This window comes from Pristis pectinata, chromosome 21 (genome assembly GCF_009764475.1).
Source record: "Pristis pectinata isolate sPriPec2 chromosome 21, sPriPec2.1.pri, whole genome shotgun sequence".
Classification (NCBI taxonomy): domain Eukaryota; kingdom Metazoa; phylum Chordata; class Chondrichthyes; order Rhinopristiformes; family Pristidae; genus Pristis; species Pristis pectinata.
In genome coordinates, this window is record NC_067425.1 from 20,702,382 (window position 1) to 20,723,553 (window position 21,172).

The 21,172-nt window shown below is 40.0% G+C and overlaps 2 protein-coding genes across 5 annotated transcripts in view; both read left to right on the plus strand.

Annotated features, from left to right (window-relative positions):
- The window catches only part of LOC127581201 (double C2-like domain-containing protein beta), a 191,341-nt gene extending 186,134 nt beyond the window's left edge, over positions 1 to 5,207 (plus strand). The window contains exon 9 of the mRNA XM_052035315.1: positions 1,232 to 5,207. Coding sequence (XP_051891275.1) covers positions 1,232 to 1,368 — 137 coding nt within the window. The 3' untranslated portion in view covers positions 1,369 to 5,207. The remainder of the gene's footprint in view (positions 1 to 1,231) is intronic.
- Positions 5,208 to 5,950: 743 nt separating this feature from the next.
- The window catches only part of si:ch211-283g2.1 (sodium- and chloride-dependent GABA transporter ine), an 83,028-nt gene continuing 67,806 nt past the window's right edge, over positions 5,951 to 21,172 (plus strand). For 3 of the 4 annotated variants that reach the window (XM_052035309.1, XM_052035310.1, XM_052035311.1), the window contains exon 1: positions 17,365 to 17,634. In XM_052035309.1, coding sequence (XP_051891269.1) covers positions 17,415 to 17,634 — 220 coding nt within the window. In that variant the 5' untranslated portion in view covers positions 17,365 to 17,414. Of the gene's footprint in view, positions 6,030 to 17,364; positions 17,635 to 21,172 lie in introns of those variants that run through there. The other variant, XM_052035312.1, reaches the window with a different exon arrangement.

Genomic DNA, 21,172 nt, shown 5'->3' on the forward strand with positions numbered 1-21,172 from the left:
ATTTCCAACAAGTTCTGTTTTCATTCCATCAACACTTCCCTGGGTACATCTTGTCCCACCAGCAGGACAGATCCATCCACGATGGCTTCACGTCAATGAATAGCTGGGGGCAGGGTCCTAACATTGACTCCAGATCACATGAAATCTCATTCATTGGATCTATCTGAGGCTTGGTCTAACAACCCAGAGATGCAAGATCAAATCCCACTATGGCAGGCATCGAACTTACTGAGTTAAGAATCTGGAATTTGAAACTACCAGGATTGTTGTAAAAACCCATCTGGTTCATTAACATACCTGAGATCATTACTGGATGATGCTAATGTTAAAACTCTGGGATAACCATGTACAATATTTAATCTGATATTTTCTGACAATTGAATCACAGAGTCATAGAGTAATGTAGCACAGAAACAGGCCCTTCGGCCCAACTCGTCCATGCTGACTAAGATGCCCATTTGCCTGTGTTTGTCCTGTTTCCCTCTAAACCCCTCCTCTCCATGTACTTATTCCAAATGTCTTTTAAATGTTGTTATTGTACCTTCCTCAACCACTTCTTCTGGCAGCTCGTCCAGACAAGCACCACCCTCTGCGTGAAGAAGTTGCCCCTCAGGTCCCTTTTAAACCTTTCCTCTCACCTTAAACCTATGCCTTCTAGTTTTTGATTCCCTTTCCTTGGGAAAAAGACCATGTGCTTTCACCCTATCTATGCCCCTCATGGTTTTATACACCTCTACAAGGTCACCTCTCACTCCGGCACTTCAATGAATAAATTCTTAGTCTGCCCAACCTCACCCTATAACTCAGGCTCTCGAGTCCTGACAACATTCTTGTAAACCTCCTTTGCACTCTTTCTATCTTAATGACGTCTTTCCTATAACAGGGTAACCAAAACTGTATCCAGTACTCCAGGGGTGGCCCCATCGACATCTTCTACAACTGCAACATAAAGTCTCAGCTCCTACACTCAGTGCCCTGACTGATGAAGGCCAGCGTACCAAATGCCTTCTTCACCACCCTGTCTACCTGTGATGCCACTTTCAGGGAACAATGTACTTGTCCTCCTAGGTCCTTTTGTTTTACAACACTTGCCACTGGTATTGGTTTATTATTGTAACATGTACTGAGATACAGTGAAAAGTTTCAGCCAAGCAAAGATGCATTATCTTTAAGATGTTCATCTTCTACTATATCAAAAATGGATCATTACCCTTATAAATTTTCTGTTTAGGTGGGGTGACGCTTGGAATTAACGCAAAAGGTGAACGTTTAAAACACTGGTTTGACTGTTTGAAGAGCAAGGACAAGAAAATTGAGCGCTGGCACACTTTGACCAACGAACTGCCAGGGTCTATTCTCAGCGACTGATGCCAGGTGTCTATTGCAAATCTTGCTCTGCAACTTGGTGCAAGACAAGTAAGGTTCTGTCTGAGAGTAACTGCCACAGAAAGGTTGGGCCTTTTGCACTTTTCTTTTCAGAAACAAGTCTCTCTAGGCCTCTTCACAGATACCTAACTTTGCCTGGTAATCTTGTGGCTTACATATTGGCTTATGTACATGTTTACATGCATTTGTGTATCTGAGCACTTGGGATAAATTTCAGAGGAGTCCCTTTGGATGACTTTTTATAATTGGTTTAGCACCAGGAATTATCTGCTTTTGATGACTGATACTTTTAGCGACCCAGGCCAAGCAAATTATTTACTGTTTTTGAAGTATTTAAATTTTAATAAGATAAAAGAAAAGTATCTAGAGTACTTAAATATAGCTTTCCTCTCTGCCACAGACAGATGAACCAGTTCTAGAAGAAGTTGCACAAAGGAACGGATCCTGTCTTACATCTAGTCATATTTTGGAGTAATATAGTACTTTTGATACAGTACTGAAGAATGATGGCCATGATAGTGGCCAGTTTTCCATAAGTCACAATTAATGTAGTGAAAGAAAACATAGCTTGTCAATATTCAGAAAAGAAGATTCACAAGTCTAAAATAAAGCTTTAAGATAGCGCACTAAATAAATGTACATGCTTCACATGTTAATTGCTTCCTTTTCATCATTGGAATTGGAAGAGCATGGTGTAAAATGTCACTTTTCTGCATTGGAGGCATGGGTTTAAATGGACAACAGGGATTGAATAATTCATTTTAGTCCTAATGAACCATGTCACTATTATTAGGACACCTCAATAAATCTTACATCCAGTAGAAATCTATAAAACAAGACAGCTCTCAATTAATTGTGTTGTACTGCAAATCCTGTGTTGAATATGAGAAGGTGAAAAATGTTAGCAAAATGCTTAACCATCTGAAAAATAATTGAGTTCATATTTGTAGGACCCAGTGAAGGAGAGGGACTAATTAACTATTCCATTTGAAAAACCACCACAGACTTGCTGGGAAAATAATCTTCGTCTAAGATGTTTATATGATCACTGGTCTGTGCTATTCCCAAGCCAGAAGGTCCTCCTCCATGTCTAGTGTAGAGCAGAGAATATCTCAAGCAGCATAATTTAACCAGTCTTTGTGTATTTTCATTAAAGATCTGCACAGTGCCCAATGACTATTGCTAAATAATTCCAGCAGTACTTGTACATTCATATACAGGCCACCTGGAAAAGTAGGATGACCACAGCATCCCAAAAGCTGCCTCAATTTCACAAAAGCTGACAGGCCAAAAAATATACCATAAATATAGAAATAACATTCATAAAGTGTTTTTCACATCCTCAAGCCCTCTCATAACACTTTGCAACAAACAACTTGCTTTTGAACAGCAGCCGTTTTTGCTATGAAGATATGAGGTTTATTTTCAAATCGAACCCTGGGGCACCTCAGAAAATTTTAACTTTTGATACTTTATTTCTGCTACTTTGGCCCTTGCTCCGGTCTGCCTTGAAAACCAAAACTAATTTCTCTCAAAAATATCACTGATATTTTAAGTGAGAAAATAAAAGTCTTACTGGAGACTTTAGTCCAACTTTGTCGGAAGCAGTAAATCTAGCTCCAGACTCATCATATCAATCTGTGAACTGACATGTTTTATAATGCCACTTACAATAATTCCAAACATTCGACATGTGCAAGCTGGCTATCCCAGCTCCCCTGTCCCCGACAGTATTGCAGCCCAGTAGCAGATGCCAAGTTAGATGAATTGCTGTTGTACTGAATTAATCATTTGAAATACCAACTTTCCATTTCAATAGTTACAGAACAGCTAAGTAGGAAATGAAACAAACCCATATAACTAAGCCCTGATATCCAATCACACAGAAGCATGTACCTATCAGACATTAATGCACATGTTTCTCAGGTTACTCTTGTGTTTTAATTTCCAATAAATGCATACTGAAACTCCTACTTCAAAAGAAAATTGTTCGAATTCCTGAATAACCATAATGTTGCTTCTTTGGATGCAGCCTCTGATTGTAGGTCCTGCATTTAGTGGCATTTAATGACGGGAGAAATGCCAGGGTGAACCAGATTGCCTGGTCTTATCAAGATTCCACCCACACTCTCTGGTATCTCTGACATTTCCGCCTGAGAAAGACTGTGTGGAACTGTTGGGTTTTCCTTTCAATCTGCTGCCCCTGCTTCAACTGGTGCTTCAACCAGTTCTAGAAATAGAAGGAAAATTTTGTGCATTTTTGGTGATTGGATCGATAAACTGTGGTGCCAATTTTACACCTGGGTGACATGAATACAACCTATCCCTCATCCCTGTAGGATTTGCCTCCTTAACAAGCCAGTTCTGCCCACTGAATGAACACATGCAACAAAGGGCTGAAATTTATCTTGTCTAATGGCTTCATGGAGTAGCACACAGTACCACAGTCCATGCACTGACCTTGTGAGTCACCATCTCCACTACAGCAGCCTTCACCTTTAGTTTCTTATCCCCTCAGAGAGATTTGGAAGTTATTAATCCCTTGTCCCTTAAACCCTGGAAAATCCATTGTGAGGAATTGCCTTTTTGACACTGACTAAAGGCATTCAGCAATGTGTCACTTTTATTTGTCCTCATTTCTTTGCATTTTCTGACTCTAACTGCTAGATGCTCCCTGTACCCATGACTTGTCCCTGATGCAATGTTTAATTAATGCAAGTTAGTGTATCCAAAAGAACTCATTGCTGTTTTCATTCTGGCTCTTTTAAATGTTGCTCCACTGCTGACCACAAAATCCACCTATACAAGTGCAGGCTAATAAATAATATAGACACATTCCGATAACTTGCTTTTGGGATGGTTTGTAGCCTGGCAATGAACAACTTTCAATTGCTATTACTTTTATCACTTTCCTCCTCAAGAACTGCTGGTACCAAATACATTTTAGCCTTTTTGATGATAAAATGCTGCATTAAAGTTGAAAATAATTCACGGTATCAGCCAATTAATGGTCTACATCTGTGTCCCTTTCAAATTAAAATACATTAACTTCACTGGCAGGTTTCTGAGTCCCAGTTCTTTTGTGATGGTAATTGAATTTGAGATTGGAGTAATTTCCCCCATCTTTCCTACTTGAATGAAAAGGACACACATCAAGTTATTGGTCAGGAAGACTGTAATCATGTGCATTGACTTTAATTTAAGGAGATTTCTGTTATTTTACTGTTTGTGCAACATCAATAGCTGATGCAATCTTTGTCATTAGAAATGTATGGCTATTTAATTAAAGTGCTATGGTACATACTGCTCAGTATTTGAAGCTGACTAAACGTGTACAAGGTAAAACATTAAAGAATGTGAAATTTCTGAGGGGTGGGGGTGTCTCATTTAGAAATCACATCACAAAACCTTAAGTATCAATAACTATATTTAAATATTTGGACTTTTTTAAACTATCTACTTAATAATAAAACCGTGTTGAATGTGCAGAACTCAGTTTGAAAATGAATTCTTGTACGCTTTATATGAATCTGAATTTTGTATGGATTTCAATTAATGTGCATGGAGCTTATTTGGCTGCTATTATTGTATTAAATTGCAAAGCAACAACCAGCAAACATTCCAGTTTGAAACTATATTGTGGGTTATTAAGGCCAACAACATGTTTCGAGTATTGCTAGCAAGATTACACTCTGCATGAAGTGTTAACTTCCTTATGCCTTTAAAATATTTGGCAGTTAATCATCTATTTTCTGTAAATGAACCTTGCACTACAGGTTATAATTATATAATAAACATTACCTACTTTATTCTTTTGCATGGTTGATAACCATCCAACCTTCCTTAAAGAGGAGGAGATAATATGTTATGCCAAAGGTTCCTTTTAACACTGTCTACTTTCTGTGACACATGATTCCTGAACTGTCCTCAGTTTAACATCTCCATTTACCCTTGTATGGAACAAGTGACCATGTGATACAACAACAATAATAAAACTTCTCTTATCAAATAATGCATGATACTTTTTATAAGATGTTCAAGTGCACATCATTTCTCAACATTAACATTATTTATTTTGTCTAATTAACATAAAATATAACTAAACTTCCTCTTTGCTATCTTTATTGATAATGACTGTATAGGATGATAACAGTATTTTGAACAGTGATAATTGCACTTTGTTTACTAATGTTGCACGCACATATTCTGGAATAATATAGTCCAGAGTGTAAAGTTCAACCAGTATCTTTAGAGAAGCTTATCAAATTTGCACCAGACATCCAGTGTCAATACTAATTGAATGTGTATTTCCAGAAATGCTTGATAGAAACTTTTCATATCAAAACACAGAACATAACAAAAAGACCAAAGAGTACAACAAAAGGTTTAAACAAGTTGTTTAAATTTAGTTTTTTCATGTAAATTACAACAGAAAATGTTTCAGGTCAGTGACTTTTTATTGGTTTTGGAACCTGAAGGTAAATCAGTGCCAGAGCTGTGAGTGAGATTCAAAGAAGGGGTAATGAGGATTCAGGCTAACATGTTCTCCTTCAGAAGAAAAGTACAGAACTCCTAAATCTGGATGCTGAGGAGCTTATAAGGTTGGATTTGGCAGAAAGTTGAAGTGGGACCTTTGAAAAGAGGTGAGTCTCTGTGCCTATGCTTGTGAGTTTCACCTTGCAAGAGTCTAAATGAGGCACATTTGCAGTTGATTGTCTTATTAATGGCAGCAAATAAAGGGAAGGCAGGTATAAGAGGAGCGGCCAGTGTTGAATGCGGTATTGAGGCTTTGGCTCAAGAGGCTTCAGTGAGAAGAGGTGAAGGTAAATCTCTGTTAAGTTCCTTTCTTACTTGCTTTGGTGCTTCCTTTAGTGCCAGGCCAGAGTAGTGAGAATGGCTCCAGGGTCAGTGGTGTGTTCATCTTGTGAGATGTGGGAGTTCTGGGAGACCTCCAGTCTCCCTAATAACTACATCTGCGCGAGGTGTATCCAACTGCAGCTCCTTACAGACTGTTTTAGGGAACTGGAGCTGCAGCTGGATGACCTTCGGCTCCTATGGGATAATGAGGAATTCATAAATAAGAGCTACAGGGAGGCAGTCACTCCTAAACTGGAGGAGGCAGGTAGCTGGGTGACTGTCAGGAGGAGGATGGAGAATAGGCAGATAGTGCAGAGTACTCCTGAGGCCATTCCCCTCAATAACATGTATAACCCTTTGGAGACTGTTGGGGGGGGGGGGGGGTGGAGGGGAGGGAATCCTACCAGAGGAAAGCTGCAGTGACTAGGTCTCTGGCACTGAGCCTGGTCGTGTGGTGCAGAAGGGAAAGGGGGAGAAGAGGAGGGCTGTAGTGATAGGGGATTCCATAGTAAGGGGGGTAGGGGGTAGACAGGAGATTCTGTGGAGGTGAAAGAGACTCCCGGATGGTATGTTGCCTTCCGGGTTCCAGGGTCAGGGTCATCTCAGATCGGGTCCACAGCATTCTGAAGGGGGAGGGTGAACAGCCAGAGGTCATGGTACATACCAATAACATAGGTAGGAAAAGAGATGAGGTCCTGAAGAGGGAATATAGGGAGGTTGGTAGGAAGCTGAAAAGTAGGACCTCAAGGGTAGTAATCTCTGGATTGCTGCCTGTGCCATGCGCCTGTAAGGGTAAGAATAGGATAATTTGGCGATGAATGCATGGCTAAGGAGTTGGTGCAGGGGGCAGGGTTTCAGATTTGTTGATCATTGGGATCTCTTCTGGGGAAGGTATGACCTGTACAAAAGGGATGGGTTGCACTCGAACTGGAGGGGGGCCAATATTCTTGCGGGCAGGTTTCCTAGAAGTGTTGGGGAGGGTTTAAACTAGTTTGGCAGGGGGATGGGAACCAGAGTGATAGGTCAGAGGTTGGTGCATTTAGTGCACAAGTAGATGCAGAGTGTAGAAAGACTGTGAGGAAGGATAGACAGTTGAAAGGGCAAAATTGCAGTCAGGTGGATGGGCTGAAGTGTGTCGACTTGAATGCGAAAAGTATCTGGAACAAGGACAATGAACTTAGAGCATGGGTAAGTACGTGGAACTATGACGTGGTGGCCATTACAGAGACTTGGCTGTCACAAGGGCAGGAATGGCTGCTGGATGTTCCGGGGTTTAGATGTTTCAAAAGGGACAGGGACGGAGGTAAAAGAGGTGGGAGAGTGGCTTTGCTGATCAGGGACAGTGTCACAGCTGTAGAAAGAGAGGACATCCTGGAGGGATTGTCTACTGAGTCTGTGTGGGTAGAAGTCAGAAACAGGAAGGGAGCGATCACTCTATTGGGAGTATTCTACAGATCCTCCAATAGCAGCAGAGATGCTGAGGAGCAGATCAGGAGGCAGATTTTGGAGAGGTGCAAAAATAACAGGGCCATTGGTGATTTCAACTTCCCTAATATTGATTGGCACCTCCTCAGTGTAAAGGGGATAGATGGGGCAGAGTTTGTTAGGTGTGTCCAGGAAGGATTCCTGACACATTATGTGGACAGGCCGACTAGAGGAGAGGCCATTCTGGACCTGGTATTAGGCAATGAGCCTGATCAGGTTTCAGATCTCACAGTGGGAGAGCATTTTGGAGACAGTGACCATAACTCCTTGAACTTTACCATAGCCTTGGAGAGAGATAGGAGCAGACGATATAGGAAAGTATTTAATTGGGGGAGGGCGAATTATGATGCTATTAGGCAGGAACTTGGGAGCGAAATTGGTAACAGATGTTCTTGGGGAAGTGCACAGTGGAAATGTGGAGGTTGTTTAGGGAATACTTGCATAGGGTTCTGAGTAGGTTTGTCCCATTGAGGCAGAAGGATGGTAGAGCGAAGGAACCATGGTTGACAAGAGACGTAGAATATCTTGTCAAGCGGCTTACCTGAGGTTTAGAAAGCACGGATCAGACAGGACTCTGGAGAGTTACAAGGTAGCCAGGAGGGAGCTTAAGAATGGACTTAGGAGAGCTAGAAGGGGGTATGAGAAGTCTTTGGCGAGTAGGATCAAGGAAAACCCCAAGGCATTCTACACCTATGTGAAGAACAGGAGGATGACTAGAGTGAGGGTAGGACTGATCAGGGATAAAAGAGGAAACATGTGTCTGGAGTCAGAAGAGGTAAGGGAAGTCCTTAATGAATACTTTGCTTTAGTATTGACCAGTGAGGGAAACCTTGACGATTGTGAGGATGGTGTACAACAGGCTGATATGCTAGGGCATGTCGACGTGAGGAAAGAGGATGTGCTGGAACTTTTGAAAAATATTAGGACAGATAAGTCACTGGGGCTGGACAGGATATATCCACGGTTATTATGGGAAGTAAGGGAAGAGATTGCTGTGCCTTTGGCGATGATCTTTGCATCCTCACTGGCCACAGGAGTAGTGCCAGATGATTGGAGGGTTGCAAATGGAAAGGGAGTAGCTATAACCCTGGGAATTACAGGCCAGTGAGGCTTACTTCAGTGGTGGGCAAATTACTGGAGAAGATTCTTAGAGACAGGATTTATGGGCATTTGGAGAAGCATAGGCTGATTAGGGGTAGTCAGCATGGCTATGTGAGGGGCAGATCGTGCCTCACAAGCCTGATTGAATTCTTTGAGGATGAGACAAAGCACATTGATAAAGATAGAGCAGTGGCTGTGGTGCACATGGATTTTAGTAATGTGTTTGATAAGGTTCCTCATGGAAGGCTCATTCAGAAAGTTAGGAGGCATGGGATCCAGGGAAACTTGGCTGTGTGGATTCAGAATTGGCTCACCTATAGAAGATAGAGGGTGGTGGTAGATGGAGCGTATTCTGCCTGGTGGTCGGTGACCAGTGGTATTCCACAGGGATCTGTTCTGGGACCGCTGCTGTTTGTGATTTTTATAAATGACTTGGATGAGGATGTGGAAGGGTGGGTTAGTAGGTTTGCTGATGATACAAAGGTTGGTGATGTTGTGGATAGTGTAGAAGGTTGCTGTAGATTACAAGAGGATATTGATAGAATGCAGACCTGGGCTGAGAAGTGGCAGATGGAGTTCAACCTGGAAAGGTGTGAAGTGATACACTTCAGGAGATCGAATTTGAAGGCAGAATACAAGGTTAGTGGCAGGACTGCTGTGTGGAGGAACAGAGAGATCTTGGGGTCCACGTCCATAGATCCATCAAGATTGCCACGCAGGTCAATAAGGTTGTTAATAAAGGTGTATGGTGTGTTGGCTTTCATTAGTCGGGGTATTGAGTTCAAGGGCCACGAGGTAATGTTGCAGCTTTATAAAACTCTGGTTAGACCACACTTGGAGTATTGTGTTCAGTTCTGCTTGCCTCAATATTGGAAGGATGTGGAAGCTTTAGAGAGGGTGCAGAGGAGATTTACCAGGATGCTTCCTGGATTGGAGAGCATGTCTTATAGGTTGAGTGAGCTGGGGAGAGGAGGAGGATGAGAGATGACTTGATAGAGGTGTACAAGATGATAAGAGGCATAGATTGAGTGGACAGTCAAAGACATTTTCCCAGGGCAACAATGGCTAACACGAGGGGCCATAATTTTAAGGTGATTGGAGGAAGATATAAGGGGGATGTCAGAGGTAACTTTTTTACACAGAGAGTGGTGGGTGCATGGAGCACACTGCCAGCAGAGGTGGTGGAGGCAGATACATTAGGGACATTTAAGAGACTCTTAGCTAGACACATGAATGATAGAGAAATGGAGGGCTATGTGGGAGGGGTTAGGTAGATCTTAGAGCAGGATAAAATGTCGGCACAACATTGTGGGCTGAAGGGCCTGTACTGTGCTGTAGTGTTCTATGTTCATGTAAAGACTGAGAGCTCTACACTACAGAAAGTCAAGATGAGCATAGAAATTGCATGGATGAACATTAGGAAGGAAATTAAGAAGTGAAAACTGATGCATCAGCAAGTATGGGTCTAAAATCAAGGACAACTCAGGCTTTAAGTGTGTGAACAACAAGGATAACAAAGCTAGGGGTAGGGCATATTGGAGTGATCTAGGTAACCCATGCATGGAAGTACAAGATGTGGGAAGATTCTCAATGGATACTTTGCATACGCCATTACAAATGAGGAATGTATATTATAGTGTATTGGTAATGAAACATTGACCATTATGAACAGACAGAGGAAGTATTAAGGAATTTACAAAGAATAGATAAATCATCATCCTCAGATAAAATATATTTCAGGTTGTTAAGAGTTGCAAGGGAGGAAATAGCAAAAGATTCAGCCATTCTTTTTCAGTCCTTTCTAGCTGCAGTTGTGATGCTGGAGGTCTGGAACATTACTGAAGGGAGTGCCATTGTTTAAAAGGGGTGAAAGGTATACACTGTGTAACTTTAGACCAATCAAATGAATGTCACTGCTGGTTAAGCTATTCAACAGTATAAGTCACCATTTAGAATGGCGCACATTAATCAAGGGCTGTCAGCATGGATTTGTTAAGGGAAGGTCATATCTGACCAATGGTTGAACTTTTGGAGGAAGTAATAAGAGGAATAAATGAGGGTAACCTGATACGTTCCAAGTAGATTTCCTCAAAGTTATTGAATGTTCCCACATGGCAGATTGATCAGACAAATAACCCAAGGGATCCAGTGTAAAGTAGAATGGTAAGTCCAAAGTTAATGCAGTGGCAGAAAGTAACGTGTTTGCAGTGGGGTTGTAAAGTGCTCAGTACCAGGCTCCTTGCTTCTCATGACATGTACTAATGATTTAGCTTTAAATGTATGAAACATACTTAAGAAGTTTGCGGAAGATAAAATAGCTATATGGTCAGTAGTGAGAAAGAAAATTGTAGTCTGAAGTAAAATAATAATTAGATCTGGTGGGCAAAGGAGTGGCAAGTAGCACTTGATTTGGAGAAATGTAATGGAGTGAATTTGGGTTCAGCAAACAAGGCAAGGGAATACCAGATATATAGTAGGACACCAAGAAGTATTGAGCCAAAGGACCTTGTAGTGCATGTTCACAGATCCCTGAAGCAGCAGGGAAGATGGTTAAAAAAGCACAACCAATACTTTGTATTCTTGGCTGAAACAAGAACGGGGAGGTCATGCTAGGACTATATAAAAACATTAGTTAGGTCATGTGTATCCTTCTGGTCATCAGAGCACAGGAAGTTGCAGAGGGGATTTACTAGAATATTGCCAGGTTGAAGAATTATAGCTCTGAGAAGAGACCACCTAGGCTGGGGTTGTTTGTTTTTGGAGTGAAGAAGACTAAGAGGAAATTTATTTGTGCTGTATAAAATTATGAAAAGCCAAGACGAAGGAGGTAATCCCCCTTAAGGTGAAGTCAGCTAGAGAGCATGGATTTAAAATAGATGGATGAGAGGAGGTTAAGGAAAAACAAATCACCCAGACTCAGTCTTGTGTCTGGTCTGCCATTCAATAAGATCATGGCTGATCTTTTACCTTACCACCATCCTGTTAGGAAGTGAGTTCCAGTAAATGAGTCGTGACCTACAAGATCTTAAAACCTGAGCAGAGAAGTGGTTGTAATTGCCTGGTTCCTTTTGATGAGCCTGGACTGGGAGGGTTAAGTGGCCTAACTTTGTGCCATAAAGTTCAATAATTCCATGTGGGTTAATGTACATTTGAAGGAATGAACAGCCATTTCAGACATTCACATATGTTGTGAAGTTGTAATTGTGGTGTCTGTATCTGCACAATATTAAGGCTGTAGATAAACCAGGTTCAAACACACTTCTGGACTAAGGCAGTTAATTTAATCTTAATTCCTGGAGTTTGATTGAATGGAGGAAATAAAAATACTAATGAAGTATCCCACCTTCTCAGAAAAACGAAAGGAATAGGAGCAGGAGTAGGCCATTTGGGCCTTTGTGTCTGGTCTGCCATTCAATAAGATCACCCCCACTTTTCTACACTGACCCCACATCCATCGATTCCCTTAATATCTAAAAACCTATTGATCTCTAACCTCTTATCTCATGCATGGCTTGGCTTGAAGCAAGATGTTTTCTCAATGTCTTGTCATTCCTCAGTCTGCACTCTTACTTGAAACCTAGTTTGGGTCTTCATGCTAGGAAAGTATCCTAGGGCACTAATTCTAAATAGAGATGGCATGTCACTCATTTAGGTTGGCATGTGGCCCAAAAGGTATTTACCCACATTTGGTTGTGGAAGGATGTGGGATGCCACAGAGGGAGGGTGTGAGCCAGAGTGGAGGAGGGTCATGCATCCAATTGCAAGTAACAGTGAGAGTTGTGCTAGATGACATGAAAGTAGTGAAGGGAGCAGGTTCACTCCACACCAAGTAAACAAATCAATCTTTTTGTGTCTCTTTGTACTGTCAGCCAGTATGGTTAGCTATGGGAATATGTTTGGAATACATGTATTACAATGTGACCCTCAAGCAGTCGTCTGCAGAGAGAGATTGGAATTTATGTGGGATACAGTACATCTGTTATTTTTAGTTGGCTCCCTGTGCACATTGCTGTGTGCGGCAGTTGTGAGAGTTTATCTGTACCTCTCTAGTTCCCTGTTTTCTCCTTCTTGCTTCTCAGGAATTAATAGCTTTAGTAGTTTGGAAAGAAGTTTCATGAAATTGCATCAGCTGAAGGACAGAAATAACTGCCTTTGTCCACCTCTGCCTTCATAATCTTAGCATCACTTTGTTCTTTGCAACTTTCTTACTGATCATCAAACTTTTTGAATAAAGGCTGAAGGATTAGACACAAACTTAAGGCCCAGCAAAACTATCTTCAGATCCAGTTTGCCTTGATTGATTAAGATCACCTGACTAAGAAATAACTGCATCACAATATGGCAAAACACATATGGACAAAAGGTGGTCCTGTGTTCCATACATGGTCAAATCTGACAAGAAATTGATCAATAGATGAAAAATGATTAATTTGTCTCATTTTTCTGTTTTGCTCTTTCTAGTGTACCAGGTTTTTCATGTTACTGTGTGTAATGCATGCAGATAAACGTTGTGAATCATTTTAGCACTGGCTGTTTGATGCTACTCATCTTTTATCACAATGTGGAGAATGCAGCATAAAATTTGAAAGTATCTTTTATTGCTTCTCGCAATAATTGATTTTTGTATCTCAGCCTACCTATAAAAATTTAAATTGTGATATTTGAATGAATTATTGTCTTGTGATTTTTTTCCTTGTGATTCCTGGTGTTATTTATAACAATGAAAGCATAATGTATTCAATTGGCATCAAGTGAAATATTCACCATAGCAGAAATGGCTTTGTATGTGGAAGAAATATTTTAAGTGCTGGGGATTGTGGCCATTTTCTTTTTCATTAATTTTAAACTTTGCTAGGATTTCAAAAGAATTATATATTTTAGCATGTAATCTATTTAATTTTATTTACTGGTCTTCCTTGTGTGAATATTTTCTCAATTAAATGCAAAAAAGACACTAAACATTCACGTTAATTTGTGACTTATTTCATAGGCATATACATATGTGTTGTATATCTGTCTACAAAGTGTTTTTGTACCATCCTGTGGGTATGAAAATGCTTCATCTATTTTACTTTGTAGGAATTGATATGATGGATATTAGAAAGTGAGTTATTTATGTATTTCAAGTAGGCAAACAAGATTATTTTAAAAGAATTTTTCAAAGTATTTAAAATGTAATTTAGGAAGATAATTAGTTGAAATATTTAATTCCCACAGATTTGATCTCATTTAATTCCCAATGGCTAGCATTTCTCTAAAGTTGATAGAAATATATTCCAAATTGTTGGCTGCATATTATCTTTACCAGGTATTAGATATCAGATGATGGGAAACTGGATAGTTTAAGAGTCAAAGATGTTCTCCAGCTGAAAAAGATCTCTGAAGTGCATGACATATTTCCACCATTAAAGTATATTCTTTCAGTTTTGTTCACCACTTAAATTTGGTGTGGAATTTTTTTCCCGTTAGGGACAATTGTGTGGTGAGTGCAGTGACTTATACAAAGTTAAGTAGAGTTATCTCGTGTTCAAATATGTGATTGGTACAAAAGCACCATTCATCTGCACACCAGAAATGCTATTTTGGCCTTTTGAGAGATGCTACTGATGCTGTTCAAATAGATTATTTGGAGTCAAAACTAGGATTGAAGTAGGGAGTTTATATCTTCAGAACCATTTGATACTAAAAGAAAATGTCATGGTTGCGAGTAAAAATGAAGCTGGCATTCTGACTAGTACACAACAGCAATGGACCTAAGGGGCAAAACAAGGTTCATGCCAGTACTTGAAGTAGATGGGGAAGTGATTGATGTGCAGCAGGCATGGTAGTGTAGCAGTTAGCGTAACGCTATTACAGAGCCAGCGACCCAGGTTCAATTCCAGCCACTGCCTGTAAGGAGTTTGTACGTTCTCCCCGCGTCTGTGTGGGTTTCCTCCGGGTGCTCCGGTTTCCTCCCACATTCCAAAGACTTACGGGTTAGGAAGTTGTGGGCATGCTATGTTGACACTGGAAGCATGGCAACACTTGTGGGCTGCCCCCAGAACACTCTATGCAAAAGATGCATTTCACTGTGTGTTTCAATAGACATGTGACTAATAAAGAAATCTTATCTCATCTTAATGCATTCGTACTCAATGAAGAAAAGGAGAAATGGATGGAGAAGATGTTAAATAGACCAGTTTGAAAATATTCCACACTTCATGAATATTATATGTGAAAGCCATCATTTAATACCAAGTTTCACCTTGACGGGATTGATTAGATTTACAAAGAAAAAAGCATGGCTTTATGAGTGCACTCTTCTGAGGCAGCCTCATTTAAAAACACAATTGTTGTTCATCAAACTGTGCCAAAAATATGAAAGAGAAAAGAATCCTGCACCTACAGAAAGCAGTTGATATTTACAGAGCAGCAGAAGCCAACAGAGCACTTGGGAGTACAGCAGATGTTACTTCACACAATGGAAGGAGTAAACAGATTAAGCTAGTCAGTAATAGATGGTGAGCTGTAGTACTACGAGAGAAAAAAACTTTCAATATATCACTAAGTACATAAATGCAGAACAAGACCACTTTATTTAGAATATGTAAAACCATCCGATCAGACTGATGATGTTACAGATGTGATTCAGATGGATGGTGTTGAATGGTAGATATGATTTAGAAAATGACTGCAGAGTAGCCTAGTGGCTTCCAGATGAACAACAAATGGTTCTTTTTAAGTTTGTGACTCGGATGTAATGTTGAGGGGCGAAGTACACAAGCAGTTTAGTTGAGACAGAGACTGAGAGCAAGAGACCTCTGCACACTCTTCTTCACTATTATATCCAAATATCTGCCACACTGAAGGCACATCTGAACTGAGTTGGATTTAGCCTTCTACTTGGGCTCACAGCCCGGACCACCAACCCCCGCCGCCCCCCCGCTCCCCACCACCACCATCCCCCCCCACCGCCACCCCATGCTGGCTGACAGCACCAATTTGGTGAGTTGCACAGAACTGGATGAGCTGAGCCTTAACCCGCTAGTCAACTGGAGAGCCAAAGTCAAATGTCCCACTGAGGCCATCCCAGAATGTTCTGGCATCCTTTAACAAGAGGCAAGGTTAGGATGGTACTTGCCTCCTGCCAAAGGTGAATATGTTAATTTAATCAGTTGTTTCAGAAATATTTAAACTATTAAAATTGATGTAAATCATGTAAGTCACCAGTATCAAAGACTATAATAAACCAAGACCAATACCTATTTTTTTTATTGTCATGTGTACCATGATTGTCAGTGATTGTCGTATTATTGTCAGTGAAAATCTTTTGTTTGGGTGCCATCTGGACAGATCATGCCATACTCAAGGTAGTAGGAAGAAAAACAGAATGTGTTGCAGCTACAGAGAAACTGTAATGCAGGTAAACAAAATAAAGTGTAAGGGCCATGACGAGGTAGATTGGAAGATCAAGAGTTTGTCTTTAGTGTCTTCAAGAGTCTAATAACAGCAGGATGGAAGCTGTCCTTGAGTGATGATACATGATCTCAAGCTTTGGTATCTTCTGTCTGACAGAAGAGGAGAGAAGAGAGAATGACCAGCATGGGAGGGGTCCTTGATTATGTCAGCTACTTTCCCAAGGCAAACACATTAAAATACTAAGAAATATGAACTTATAATTACATTAAAATGCTAGGAAGTAATTGAAGTGTTAAAATGTATTAACCTTCACTTGCATTTTAAAAATCATTATGACTTTTTCCATCACTGCTCCTACCAACGTGTTCTATATCCTATAAATGTTCCAAATAAAAGTAAATCTTTAGATTTGGCCCTTCATTATTTTAATGACAATCTTCAATATTTGTATTACTTTGATTATTATATTTGCAAGGCATTGTTTTTTTTACAGTATCATTCTTGCCGAATTTCTGTTATAAAATGTTGACAACTGTTTAATATTATCAAGAATTCAATGGTAATTGATTAACTGCATGTAAAGCTTTAAAAATTTTTGGTTTACTATTAGATAACCTATGCAAGTGCTTTTTTGTTCTTCAGACATTTTAAAAATGATAGTTGCTTGAGGTTAACAAGGTAACAGGAAAATAAAATGATAAACTTATTGTCCATATTGAATTTACTTGATACTTAGAAACATACATACATTGTAGTCTTTCTAATGCTTTATGTCTGAATTGGTTAAAATTCCATTTTGATTTCATATATCCTCTAAACTCTGGTTGCCTGATAACAATTTTCCAATTCAAAACTTTGCACTGCTTAAAGCTTATAAAAATCATTGCAACTTACTCTGCTTGTGTGTGTCCCTTGCCAAATATTTCATGCTGATTCACTTGGAAGGACGCTTTAACAACTTAAATTCAGATAAATCAAATGTTCTGGAGGTGATAGACAATACAGTGATGATTAATAATTAAACGTGAGTTAGCTCAATTGCTTAAGACCAAAATTTGAATGCTTAACTTGCTCCTTTCATCAGGTGAGTGACACATGAGGTAATGATTGACAGAAGTCTGGAAATACACTCACTTGTTTCATTTGGTCTTACATCGACGTGCCTTTAAAGTTATTTTAAAGTAAGCATGAAGAATATTGAAGGTTCCAACCACATGAGACCAAGGAAGGCAAATAGTGGGCATGATGCTTCTGCAACGAGTGATGAGAACAATAAAAGAAATGAAAAGGTCCAGACCAGAGAGACTTGGTCTCGAAAGATCGAGTTCACATTGGCTGGAATCGGTTATTCAGTGGGATTGGGCAATGTCTGGAGGTTTCCCTTCCTGTGCTATAGGAGTGGAGGAGGTAATTTTATTTTTAATATTGATCTGTGAAATACCTGATTATGAAATCCTAGGATAATTGGGTTTGCAAAATAGAGCAATTAACTTCTCAAAAATTCTTTGAAAGCCATTGCTTAACCAAGGGGAATTTCTTCTTATTTCATGATGACTGGTTAATTGTTTTGTTTCATTTGTTTGCTTGTTACAATGTGGATGTATATTCTTACATTCATTCATGGTGGTTCATTGAAAATCCATCGCTGAATCCAAATTGTGGTAAACCAATAAATAAGGTCAATGATCCTTTGATCCGCACTTTAAAAATACCCATGAGCAATATTGTGAATTTATATTCTCCTCATACTTCTCCATTTATTCACCTTAATGGATTAACTGCAGGTATGTGAGGCATGAACTTGTCCTTCACATCTTTGGCACAGTTTAAGAAATGGCATGTTTTTTCCCCATGATCTAATGCTATCAAATTAAAATGGGGTTAAATTAGTAAACCAGTGAAAATGAGTATGGGAATCCTGATGCACAACTAACCCACAACCAGAGCTCACTGACCCTCCTGTTCCCTGCTCCTTTCAATGATTTCAGCACACTGACTGTGCTAGCCATGCTGTTTATTGGCTGTGTGCCTCATGAAGCATCCTAATGTTGTGAGTATGTGACTTAGTTTAGCCTGCAGAACTTCAGCGGAGATGCGCTGTGCCGGAGCAAGTTGTATGACAGTGGACCAGTGAGTAAAGCTGGCCTGGAAAACACTGTTTGATATAGCATGGGAAAAAGCTCTCTGGAGAAAGGAAGTGGTAGATCCTGGTGGAAGATTTCCTAAGCAGATTTGCTAAGGTCACTTGGCAGAATGGCTCATGGCCTAAACATGCAAACACCAAGACCTGGCTTGACTGATAGTGAGAAGGGCCCTCCCTTCAGATCGGTCGTGCACAACTGGATCCTCAGCACCATCTTTTTCCAAGAGCTCGTCTCTTCTGCTCATCCTCCTCGTCATGATCCAACTGTTGCTAATGTGCCATGCCCATTAGTAACTGGTTCATGTGCTCTGTAGCCATTTAACAATTATTTTGCAATGTTGTAAGGGCAAAGGCAGACAATATATTGTCACATTATATGGTGGAAGTGGTTTCAAAGAATTTTTCTCCCACACTTTAGCAGAAAGAAGGAGGGAAGAATGTGAAGTCAAAGGTATTGGGTTCATGAAAAGTACTATGGGATCTTCTATTAATTAATGATTGACCTTCTTGACCTGACCATCCTTTGCTGTTACTCATTTTATGTATGGCCTTCATGCAAAGCTTAATCCATAGGAAATTCCAAACCTGATGAGTTGCCACTGCTGTTAGAGGAGAATGGAAAGGGGACAGCCTTACCTGCGTGAAGTGATTCTAGGTAGTTTAAAGGGCAATGAAAAATCACTTTGTAAAGCTGATCCCAACTGCGGAACAAAGTCCCCAATCCATTCTCCGTCTCCTTGCCTCAATCTGTTTCAGCTGATCCTGCCAGCTGTCAGAGCTCAAACCTAGCTTAACATGGAGCTGCTTGAAGCTGCTGAATCTTTATGCCTCCATTTGACATTTACCACTGTGATGTTGGACCATAGCAGACAGATTTGTAAGATTGTCTTGAAAGGAGGAGGGAAATTAGGACCATTTTAAGAGTTGAAATTAGATGAACAAAATTTCTTGTCCTATCAGCATTTAAAAGTATCCCACAGCTCTGACTGGGCCTATTTTCCATCAATCTTAAAGCACTCTAAGTATAATAACCAACAATTTCAGAACATATCCAGGTGACCAAAATCCAACCAAAGATAAGATCCTAATTTGCTAGTATTAACAATCAAGTATTACAGCAATTTCAGTAATATATTTCTAATTTAACAAAGGTGTAATTAAAATATTCATTTGTAATGTCTTACTGATGTTCAGAGAAAAGAACAATATTAGTACTTTGAAAATGCTGTGAAAATCATTTTCTTGAATTTTTGGCACTACTATACATTTAAAGAATGCATGAAGCCATTTATATTTTGACTGATATATAGAATAGTACAGCACAGAAGGACTTTCAATTTATTTCTCCTATGCTAGGTCTTTGAAAGAGATGTGAAATTACTTCCACTTCCTGTTCTTTCTCCACAGCCCTGCACTTTATTTTGTCAATTTGAATTCCAAATCCATTTTGAAAATCACTGATGAATTAACATAGTGAATATAGAATGTGTGTTACCATATTCAAGTTTCTTGTCACTACAGTGCTTTCAATGAAAGTAATGCTGGTTTAGGAAATGAAGCAGTTGGTAAAGCATTTAGCTAGTTAGTTGTAAATGGGAATACCATTGATCAGCTTTATAATTTCCGGTTGGAGGTTTAGTCATTATACACAGAGGAGATTTTACTATCTATCAGTCATTTTCACTGATGGCTCCAAGTATTTGTAAGAGAGGAGTTGATTACAGAAATGCATGAGTGGATTTTCTTGGAACAACAAACTGCTTTAATGTGCTGGAGGTCCCTTGTTCTTCAAAGAATACTAAACCAATATTGAGTCAGGTCCTTCACGAGGAATGTTTGTGGTATTTCAGACAGCTAGCCAGTATGGTTGAATGCAGTTCTTGATAGAAAACAGAATCCCCACCAGAATACAGCTATTCCATAGTTATTTGAAATGGAAAGATGTGCCTAGAAATTCAATTATGCAGCACTTTTTTGTTAGCATTGTGCAACTGAAAACCAACTCTTATTTGATGTGAGAGAAGATGGCACGGTGATGCAGCTCAGCGAGCTGCTAGTTCACAGCTCCAGCATTATGGTTTCAATATTGACCTCTGTTACTGTCTGTGTGGAATTTGTACATTTGTCACACAACACAGGGTTTCATCCTGCTGCTCCGGTTTCCTCCCGCATCCCAAACCCGTGTAGTTTGATAGGTTAATTGCCACTGTAAATTGCCCCTAGTGTTGGTCAGAGGGAGAATCGGGGAGGAGACAACGGGTACATGGGGAGAATGATATGCTTTTAGTGCAAGTACGTGTCCAATGGCCGGCCGAAACTTGGTTGTCTCAAGGGCCTGTTATGGCTATTTATAGGCCTGTTATAGACCAATAGCCTGTACGATGCTAAATTAAGACCATTTCTACATCATTTCACATCATCTCAGACATTCAATGACCATTTCCTGGTGTGATTCACTCTTGTGCATGAGGGGTTCATGGGATGACGCCAAGCCCTTGGAGCACAATGAACTACAATATTTTTGGAGCACTGTAGGAAAACTCGGACCATGTTGTGTAGGGAGTGCAGACATTAGGGCAACGCAGTCTTCCCAGAACTCGGATAAGGCATGAAGAGAGGAAGAAAAAATGCAAAGGCAAGTGCACCGAGAGAAGGGAGAGATAACTGGCCTCAGTCTTAGTGACAGAAAAACAGTAAAGGTATAATTAAGTGCAAAGCCACAGCCCTTAAACTTTTATAAAAGCAAGCAGAAAAGAAACTGGAATGAAGCAGATTTGATGTATTTATACAGCTCTTATACAG